This window comes from Seriola lalandi, unplaced genomic scaffold (genome assembly GCF_002814215.2).
Source record: "Seriola lalandi dorsalis isolate HSWRI2012SDOR001 ecotype SW California unplaced genomic scaffold, Sedor1 jcf7180002054469, whole genome shotgun sequence".
Lineage (NCBI taxonomy): Eukaryota > Metazoa > Chordata > Actinopteri > Carangiformes > Carangidae > Seriola > Seriola lalandi.
The window spans coordinates 1,648,624-1,659,502 of record NW_019525022.1 but is presented as its reverse complement, the minus strand read 5'-3'; the positions used below and the strand labels follow the sequence as shown (position 1 = coordinate 1,659,502).

At 42.3% G+C, this 10,879-nt stretch overlaps 2 protein-coding genes across 2 annotated transcripts in view; one reads left to right on the top strand and one right to left on the bottom strand.

The window, feature by feature from the left end:
- The first annotated feature begins 1,022 nt into the window (after positions 1 to 1,022).
- Positions 1,023 to 4,003, top strand: LOC147818822 (G protein-coupled receptor 35). Its single transcript, XM_087175427.1, has 2 exons — positions 1,023 to 1,127; positions 2,153 to 4,003. Exons 1-2 carry the CDS (start codon positions 1,062 to 1,064, stop codon positions 3,023 to 3,025), a joined length of 939 nt encoding a protein of 312 aa, XP_087031553.1. The 5' UTR covers positions 1,023 to 1,061; the 3' UTR covers positions 3,026 to 4,003.
- A 124-nt stretch (positions 4,004 to 4,127) lies between these two features.
- The window catches only part of LOC111658887 (semaphorin-6B-like), a 28,925-nt gene continuing 22,173 nt past the window's right edge, over positions 4,128 to 10,879 (bottom strand). The window contains exons 15-17 of the mRNA XM_087175426.1: positions 10,764 to 10,841; positions 9,559 to 9,620; positions 4,128 to 8,143 (exon numbers count right to left, since the gene is read on the bottom strand). Coding sequence (XP_087031552.1) covers positions 7,158 to 8,143; positions 9,559 to 9,620; positions 10,764 to 10,841 — 1,126 coding nt within the window. The 3' untranslated portion in view covers positions 4,128 to 7,157. The remainder of the gene's footprint in view (positions 8,144 to 9,558; positions 9,621 to 10,763; positions 10,842 to 10,879) is intronic.

Here is a 10,879-nt window from a genome sequence, read left to right as displayed (position 1 = left end):
CCAGCGCACACCCCACCGTCTGTCCAATTGGATAGAAACACTTTGATGAGGACATGTTGACAAAATAACTCACAAATGTGGAGCAGGTTGGCCAGAGCTGCATGAAGGCAGAGACGGGCCTGCAGATGTGTCTTGATGACTTCATGATCTGTTTCAATTATCTGTGTCTTATTGAATCCAGGAACTTATTTACAAAGGATCTTTCATAAACAGCGGTTTAATCCAGGGGCCTGTGGCTGCTCTCCTGTGACTGTCAGTTGCTGACAAGCTCATGAGAAATTAGAGTCTCTTTTTTTTTCTTCTTTTGCTCATCAGTTGATGTATGACAATGGAAAATATTGTGTGAGACAAACATTTTCCCAGTCGCTGCTGACACACTGACACACATTTTCCATGCAAACCCTTTACCTTCATGTTGGTTTTTTGCTAAGATTTGATCACCTCTTTTCAGCCAACAGAACTAAACACTGACCCATTTCTCTTTATGAGATGTCACAGAGTGGAGAGTTTGTGTTCACAATCATTCCTTTTGTACAACAAGACAAGATTTATTTTGTAATTTCCTTTTCCAGTCTGGTATTGTCAGTGCAGCTCTTGACTTTTGACTGCATTTTCACCTCAGTTGATGTGTGACCTTGTTTTCCTTCCTCTTTCACTCTGTTGGTGGAAATGTTCACTTGAGTGAAAACTTATTTGATTCAAAAGTACAACAGTAGTAATTAAAAATGGCAAATAGGAAACGACATGGTGCAAAATGAAAAAAGGTACTTTTATCCATAATACTGGCTAAGCACTGCAAAGACAAAACTTCCGTTCACAACCATTTGCATCAGTATCATATTATCCACATATGTAGGCTACATTCATATAATAATTTCCATCATATGAATGTGGAAAATGGCTATGTTAACTGTTCCATTATCTTTTATCAGCTGGTACTTTACAGATACTATTGAGCCACTTAATTGTAACAACAAGTTACAATTTAAGCCACAGAAAGTGACAAAGCAACAGAAGGGAGGAAATGATGCAGCTGACACGGATCGCTGCATGTGGCCTGAATGACAGACATGTTGTACAGCTGTCATTGTTCAGAAAGTTTTATGCACAGGAGTACATCTCATTTGGTAAGTTCTGGTTTTTATTGGTTACTTTTGACTAGCAACATAAGTGCTCTTCTGCCTTCCACTAATTTTTACTGTATACACATGTAGTATGTCATCAGGAAATCAGACTGTTGCATTGTAACTTTTTCTGGTTTTTTTTTAATGTCCGTCTTCTATCTGTGTTTTGTCATCTGGCTGTACAAAACCCCCCTTGGGAACATAAAAACAGAGATTGAAATACTTGCAATGTGTTGAAACGATGAGTCAAAATGGGAGTCTTCAAAATTTACCGACCAGACAAGAAACAGAAACAAGTTTTCTTAGGAATTCATTCTGGTAAAAGGAAGTTATTAGTTCTTGCATAATGACTGTATAACACTATGACAGGTTCTGCTTTGAAATTATAATACAGTTTTGCATGTAGTAATAAAATTACAGGACTACACTGAACTTTGAACATGTCATATAAAATGAAAAGGAGGACATTTTTCAAATCAGTCTTTTTAAACAACACTCACAAGCCAAGTTCTTGGTTGTTGTAACCATTGATTCATGAGGAAATCACTGCCTAACAGCAATTTCAACTCTACTACTAATTTAGTAAAATGAAATGGGTATCTCCTGAAGTTACAGTTTATGTTAGAACCCAATTCTCTCCAGACACAGTATGCTGAGCTGCAGTGGGTGGGTTTGGTGATATTACTCACACACCAAAATTGAATAACCAGCAGTAATGTCAGCAGTCAACTGACATTGTGGGGAATAAAAAAAAATGCTGCATGTGTGTGTGGAGTAGTCTTTTAACAGGAAGAGTGATTACACTGAACAGAGACTGTTTCAATTCACATATGGGCATGTGAGTCCTGTTTTAACACAGAGAAATATGAACCTATCTTTTAGTAAAGTAAGATCCTCCAAGCTTTATCATTTTATAACAATAAGATCTTTGTGTGTGGTTTTTATGCTCAGTTGTTTGGAGTTAAAACTCAATAACAATACATTTGTCTGAACTAACATTTTTCCATTCACATGGCCACTTCTTACAGATAAATATGGCCGTCAACACCACCAACTCTACTTGCTATGTGGAAATCCTTCAAGGCGTGGCCTACAGTCCGTTGTTTCTCCTGGGTTTCCTTGTCAATGCTGCAGCTTTGCGTGCCTTCATTGCGAAACGAGATTCCTGGACAGACACCCACATCTACATGTTCAACCTGGCCATAGCTGATTCTGCCCTCATCCTCTTCCTTCCCTTTAGGATTTACGATGCCTTTTTCTGCCTGTCTAAGACTAAACTATGTACTTTCCTCATTAATATACATTTCATCAACATGTATGCCAGCATCATGACCACGACCGCCATCAGTGTCCAGCGCTACCTGGTTATAAGGTTCCCTCTGCAGACCAGAACCTGGAGGAAGAAGAAGAAGGCAGCTTTGGTTGTGTGTTTGGTTCTTTGGGGAGTTCTGGTGACAATAGGTGCTGTTTTCCAACATGAGAACGACCCTAATAGTCTCTGGACATGCTATGAAAGATGTAAAGATAATCCACTTGGACTAGACATTATTGTGATTCTGGTCGTCCCGGGCTTCCTCATTCCACTGGTGATCATTGTGTTTTGCTCCAGTCAGATCATCTACATTCTGTCAAAAGTGGAAGACCAATCAGAAGAAAAGAAAAGCGTAGTTGGCATAGTAACGGCAAACATGATTGTGTTCATCGTCTGCTACACACCAATCCATATTGGCTTTCTTGTCAACCTTCCCAGTCCACCCTTAAACTGGCGTGAGAAATTCACACTAGCACATCTGTATTTACTGGTGTGTGAGTGGATTGCTGCTACAAACTGCTGCTTTGATTCTATCAGCTACTATTTCTTATTGAAAGGGTTTTATTCACAAGACAGTGAGAGTAAGTAAGTACAAAACCGAACTGAAACTGAACGGGGTTCTTTACCAATTTTGCAAATCAAGTTAAAAAATGAACTCTGATGGGCTTGAAACTCTTCAATATAAATCTGAGTCACAAATCAGAGATGTGTTGTTCAAAAGAGAATTGAGTTGAATTATGGGAGTTGTAGTCCCCAGTGTTTTTGGAGGCTCATACATTCTATGGTTTAAAATTCAGGATATCTTGATCCCTGCTTTTTGATTTTTTAAATTTTCAATCATTCTTTTGTGAGATCCTTAATTTTATGGAAACGCAACAGAAAAAAGTTGATTGATTGATTGCGATGACATTTTTGATTAATATTCTATGATTTATCCTTAGAAAATATAGGCTATTTGTAATGCTAATGAAAAAATGAACTATTCAACTGGATCCACGTGACTGACTTACCTGTATTGTTGATTTGTGAATGAAGGTAATTATTTTTTAAAGTATTCTAAATCGTGTCAGTATTTACAGAATGTAAACATGTACGCCCGGCTTTGCTCAGATCATCAAATTGCCTTTTAAACTCCTCAGCTGCTTTAGGGACATGCATGAGTATATGTGTCTGTGTGTTTGGGCTATAAATACCTGTTATCTAACTCACTCAACCTTTTATTGACCTTATTGCTCTCTGTGTTATGTTGTGTTATGTCGAAGCAGAAAACAAGGGGTATTCTCATGTCCAGATTTCTCCACAAAACAACAGTCTGTGTGCACAGACAGACAATGTGCAGTCAATGTACAGGCACCCATGGGAGTTACTGCTTTTCATTCCCTCACTGAGGCCAGATGAATGAAGGCCAGTGTCCAGCTCCCTCTTGTGGCGGGAAAAGTAAATGCTTGAAAGATTTTCCGCCTCCTCTCTGCTCTGCAGCTGCCTGTTATGATGCTTCAACCTGCCAATCTGATGAAAAATATTTTTCATTGAAAGAAAATAAACTGCAGTAATGATATACACATCACTCCAGACTGCTGTGAGGCAGCAGAGTTGCATTTGTAAATGTGTGTGTATGCGTGGGCACGTGCATAATGATATGCATTTATTTCAATGAGTGCATTCAGAACCACACGCGACAACATTAGCAGTCAATTGTATAATGCCATTTAATAGCAGTACTCCAAAGATTGATGGTTATTATAACAGCAGTATCTTAGCAACTGCAAAAACTCAGCAGGCATCAGTCAAATGAGATGGCTCACTTCTGGCTGAGATGAGGCCTGCGACTCTATTCTAATAACAGGAAGGAAATAGCTGAACTCAGCAGTCAGCCAAAGTCACGTAAATACTGTACATACATCTTATTCACAGCATCGTCACCGAAAGAAAAAAAAACCACACTTTAAACACGTTCCTGTCTTAGAAGAGCTTGAATGAAACCCCCCTCCCAAAACCAAACTGATACACTATACCATCAGCATGATTATTTACACTATTAACAAATGATACAGGACAGCTCCTTTTCAGAATGCAAAAATGTGCTTTTCCTTATTACTGCACAGTAAAATGACAATAAACAAACCAACAAACAAAAAAAGAATGAGTACATTCATTCACTCAGGATGCTGACAAGTATTTTCAAGATCCCCCAGCATGGCAGTTGTTTGGCAATGACAGAGAGAGAGTCACTAGACTACAGACAAAGACAGAAATGAGAAACACAGTGTTCCCTCACAGCATTTCAGTCCATTTGACGGTTTGCTTATGAACTACTTAAGAGACATTATTATTACATATCAGCTAGTCAGGAATAAACACAGGTCATGTCATTGTTTAAGTGAATACATTACAGTATAATCATAAAGGGCATGACAAAGTGTCTGCATTTATTCTTACATATTTACAGTATATAAGTTTGGCATCATGTGCCAAAGTAGTTTATAAACAGACCCTCAAACACTGTTGGTAGCGTTCGGCATCAGCAGCACCTGAAAGAGGGAGCTGAAGAAATGATTTCAACAGTACAAGCCGACATCGAAATGAAAAAACAAAAACATTCAGCATGTAAGTCAAAGGCATACAAATCACAAGTATACTGCAATAATTGAGTTCTCCGACACCACAGTACAGGAAACAGGTGCACTGCTGACTGACATGGTTTTCTTCATGGCACTTTAAAACAAGTCTCTCTCAGTTTTTTTGCTTCAGTAATCAGGCATCAGTAAATCATTCATAAGTTGGGTTTGGCATACAGATGTAGTATAAAAAAAAAAAAAAAAAATCAGACTGGTAATAATCATTGTCTGCGATTTCAATCTCGGAGCAGGTTGATATGAAACTTACATGAAAAACAGATTTTCATACATTACATCGTTATAATGACATGGCAAATGTTTATTTTTGTTTGCAAGCTAATGCCTGATATCATTTTTTTGGAGTTACTGTTTGTCTTACATTATCATTTTAACTAAATTAAAGTTTACTATGTACAGATAGACCATATATTGCTGCTCACTACAAGGTCAGCACAAACCAGCGTTGCTCTGACTGGGACCGAGACTGAAAATCATCTGGTCAGCTACAACAAACCACATTCTCATTATGTTCTATGGTTGTTGTTGTTGTTGTTGTTGTTGCACCTCATTATTTCATCTACTTGCCTTTTTGTTTCTGCTTTTGTCTTCTTCATCTTGTCTCTTTTTTATGACTTCCATCTCATCGCTAACACACTCAAGCCATGTTGTGTGGATCTAAACGCTGACCACTCCCTGGAACTGGACACTTCAAGGGGCTGAATATATAGTCCCATTTACCTGTTGGGGACATTTCCATTACCTCTATTGGCTCGGCATTAAGCCAGAGGTTTCCATCATCACCACTGTAACTGTCACTTTATTCTGTATCACGTCTGTGGGACCTTGACCCACTGTGGGCTTAAGGGGAAATATTGCCCAATAAAACCGGACTGTGTTCTACAATGCAGCATTAATGAGTGTGTGTATATGTGTGGAAAAGCCTTAAGGTGACAGTGAAGGACAAGGTGTTCATACGTTGCGGTGCATTTACTGAAAACACCTCTCTCCTTCTTCCTTTCTGTGTGTCTGTCCTGCTCTTACTTTTCTGTCAGTCTAGTGTTGCTGCTCCCGACGTCCTCGTAGAAGTATGAGTCCTTTAAGAGTACATGGAGTGCAGGGAGGAGAACAAATTGAGCGATGGACGGCTGAGATGCCGTCATTACAGAGAACATGCGGTTGGCAGAAATAGTGCTGACATTTCGGTCCTGCACTCTGCTCTCCAAAGACGTGAGTTATTGTCCCACATCCCTTTGAGAAAGGATAGAGGCATTTGGCACGCACGTCTTCCCTCTGGAATACTAAATACTCACCTGTACAAATACGTGTATGTATCTGCTGTATGTGTGCAGCAAGGAGAAAGAGAGAGAAGAAGAAACAGACAGAGGGAATTGGTGTCGCCTCATCATCTGTTAGATTTGCGTTTACAGTCAAAATGACCTTAGTTTTTGTCTGATGAGTCGCCTAGAGCCTCAGGTATTCAGGAAGGCATCCATTTAAAATGATCAAAATGTACAATTTCACTCCAAGTATCTGGTTGGCAGTCAGACCAACAGGTACTATAATGGATAACAGATGGGTGGCAGTCTTGTTAATGTTATCCAAGAGGGGAAACGCATCCCACTCCTGTAGCAGAACTTGACTGGCCCTGCAGCCTCAGTTAATCTGCAAAGAGAAGGCAGCTCCTAAGTGCCATGTCCATCTTTGACCACATCCTCTCTTGCCCCCCATTCTGCTTTCTATCTTTCCTCTCCATCCTCTCTCCTCACTCCTCCTGCTGCTGCCGAGTAGCAGGAGAGAGAGAGGCAACTCTGCAATGCAGACACAGCAACAACCTCAGTCCATCTGACCAATTAGTGTGAGCCAGGATATGAGTGGCAGACCCAGCAGCCAGTCATAAGAGGAGACTCATCATGGGGTGAAATGGTGGGGTGGGGGTGCCTGAGAGACCGACAGAGGAGATCAGAGGGGCTGAATGACAAAGAACGGAAGATAGAGGGAAGGGAGAGAGGGATAGACAGAATGAGGAGGAAAGAAAGATCTATGTAAATAAAACAGAGAGCTCCGGACATGGAAATGCTCCCGTCCCCTTCATTTCCTCAACAGTCACTGGCCGGCCTGAGTCCTATCACTGCAGTTCTTCTTACTCATCAGTTGGCTGAGATCCACCAGCTCGCCCAGCTCCCCTCGCTCCAGGGCCCCTCTCAGCAGAGCCCTGCTCAGCCCTGGGGTATGTTGCTGGGACACATACGCCTGGCTACTGGGAGCGGCCATGGAGGGGGGAGGCAGGGGGACAGGGACCATGCCATGGCTGCTGAGGATGTATCCTTCTGGGGCTGGCCAGCGCAATGGCAGCGGTTCACCATACTCCATGGGGGCGCTGGGTGCTGAGACGACCCTCCGACGCTCAGGCGAGTCCTGGGGGGTCATGGGGTAAACATATTCTCCTGCAGACTTCCTGAACGGGGCTTTGGGCGTCCCTTTCCCTCCTTTTTCTTGTTTGCTCAGGCAGACATAGTGCTGGCGGGGCGTGTCATTCCCTCTGCCCTCACCACCGTGTCTCCCACCTCCCCCCTGCTGGAACAGTCGGGTGGTCAGGTAGACGGAGGGGGGCATGCGGCAGGGTGAACCTAGACCCACAGAGCCTCCCCCCAGGTACGTCTGGCTGGTGTCCCACCCTCCAGAGTTGGAGTCAGACAGTCGCAGGCCTCTGCGTTTCTGCTGGGGCGTGTGCTCTGGGGTGGGGAGGAAACCGGGGTCGAGCTCTCCTGACTTCACCCAGCCATTGGGCATGACAAAGAGGGTTTCCCCGCCTTGAGAGCAGGGGCGCTCCCCACCTCCCTGCCGTGTTACACTCAGCACAGAGCCTCCCATCCCGCCACCGTTACTAAGCAAGCCTCTTTCACGTCGCTGGATTGAGGACTGGGAGGTGTTGCCGTGGCGACGATTGGCAGGCTTGTGGGCCATGATCCAGCACACGGCCAGGCCAGAGAGCGCCGCCCCGATGGTGAACGCAGAGACTGCTGACGCCACAAGCAAGTTGAGGGAAACGAGGCTCTCTGGTTCAATCAGTAAACTTTGCTGCAGAATTCCTGAAGATTAAGAGACACAATTATGAAGATGACATTTAATAGAACAGTAAAACGGACACCCTCTCTCAATGTCTGTCCGCAGGGTGCAGTTTAAAATTGCTATTATTATTACATATAGGGCTATTCTGCTGCTTCTACTTAGTGCTGTTCCCCTCACAAGATATTATGTATTATAATAAATCAATAACTACAATAACACTCATAACTGGTTATCATCATGTTCAGCATTATACGATTATTTTCTGTGGTGATTATGTTTAAAAGGAGCTTCTCTCCAGTCTGGCCTTGAGGCTCCACAGGCTCCAGGTTCAGTGAGGCCTGCACTTGTCATCAGCGCAGCTCAGACCACAGCAGCTGACTCTCCTCTCCTCACAGTTTCCATCCTGCAGCCTGGTCAGAGAGTCTCTCCTCGCAGCATACCATTACCTCAGTATTTCCACCCAGCTCTAATCACTCCCATCTGCAGACACAGCAGCACATGCCTTTCTCTGGCTCGGCCTCTCCTGCGCTTTCACCGCTCGGATTAGAGCCTGTCAGGTCGGCAGCCTGGCATCCCTGACTTCTACTGTTATGGGTTTCTAAGAGTGGGTTGAAAACTAGAAGCCCATATATCAGTTTGAAACAAATGTGTTCGATGAAGGCTTGGAATGTGCTACATTCTCTTTTTTGAGGTCTTTTTGGAAATTCAGATCCAGCTAAATGGATTTTATGACTTTGAAACTGGGCTCAAACAGATGGAACAGTTCAGAAAGAATCTGCTGGAAAGGACTTCTTTTTTGGTTTCCACTGACTTTGTGAATTTCAGAGTGAGGTTCAAAGACAGCCTCTGTGGCACTGCTGCAGTGACATCTGAGCTTCTTGACAGAAAAGTGACATCAGTACTTTCTTCTTGCTTGATGCTACCCTTGGTCATTCCCCTCTCAGATGTTCAGCTTTGAAATAACACAGCCATGGATGCAGGAGGATGTTGCATTTCCCATCCTGCAGTTTTGTATTGTCTACCAGTAGTTACACCTCTTTCATATGCTCCATAATTAAACTGTCTCACGCTGGGAGTGTTTTGACCTGAAGGAAGTGAGGCTGAAACCAAAATCCCAGTCCTACTCCCACTTGATTCAGCGCTGACAATGACACCAAAACACTCCATGATGCAAACATCAAGGCTAAATGGATCTTCATGAGCTGGGGGGGGGGGGGGGGGGACGATATTACACTTCAGATAATTAAAGTGTGCTAAATTACAGAATTTGTCACAAATATTCTCCCACTTGGTAGTATGAGAGGTTTTTTTTCTCAGAACACAGTGTTCAGTGACAAGAATCCAGGTGCAATGAGGGATTGAGCCACTAGGCGGAGCCTCCCCTAACTCCACCGTACACAACCAGAAGCATCCATGTCATAGTGCTGCAACCTACCGTCACAGTCTCCTAGATGGGAGGTGGTGTTTCCATATTCCACATCTTGTTGAAAAGGCAGCCTGCAGCCACAAAGAGATCACCAGTTAACACATTAGAGACTTCACTATGTCTCTTCATATACAAACAGTAGGAAACATATCAATACAGTGCTCTTAACCCAGTGTATACACTTAAAATGACTCTTCAATATAAAAAATAGATTTCTTTATGAGAACATGTCGTCATGTTGCATAAAAACATGAACGGGGACATTTGTTGGTTGTAATCGATTAAATTGATATGGCACATATTGATGTGTCATCCAGTGTAATGGGATACACTATTGATCCCATGATTGATTTTCTCCTTTTGCCTGATTGCAGGTCAGAGGTCGGGGTCAGTTGTACAGGTGGTAATGTGAGCTGGAAGTAGGAATTGCAACGCTAAACGTTCAATGTTAATATTTGCATTTGATACAAATGCCGGACACAGAAAGGACTTAACTGGCTTATTAAGGTTATAAAATAAAAAATAATACAATTAAAATATTTTTTCTACTCTACAGAATACATTAAGACCACTATTAAACTGCATCACTTAAACACCCTAATTGAAATTAACATGAAATAAAGCACTGTGACAGAAGAAAGTGCTGTGGGTTCAGTGGTTTCTTCATGGTTCGTAGTTCATTGGCACAAAAATTAACTGTGCAGATAGACCTTATATTGCATATTAGCTGTGTAGGACATTAATAAGTAGAAATATAAACCGTTTAACTGAAATATATTGTTTAATAGGTATGGACACTGTATGAGTAGTGGATTAAGTGTACTGCACTAAAAAGTCTATGTCATAATACTACAGAGTATCAGAGTTAACTAATCTTTTTTGTCAATAATGACATCTTTTAAGAATCAATTGAATATTTACCAGAGTTTGCTTCAGTTTGACTTCTACTGGGTCACAAGTATCCACGTACTTTATTTGTTTTCTTGTAACTATGTCCATATACTTCCTTGGGGGGTCTTTGTGGAATAAGTCTTACATTCCCCTTATTTAATGTGATAAAGTGAAGTAGTAATACCACATAAGCTTAGACATTTCCATGTGCAACACACAGGAATGCTACAACTTTGCCAATAAAACAGAGGTAGAAAGCTCTTCACAGGTATTTGTGTGTGCGTGTGTGTTGTTGTTGTTGTTGTTGTTGTTGTTGTTGTCACCTTGTGCCTGGTCTCAGGAAGGAGCAGGTGCTGCCTCTGGTCCAGCCACAGTAAGGATCCCTGGAGGCTAGGCAGCTCCTGCACGCACGCACGCACGCACGCACGCACACACACAC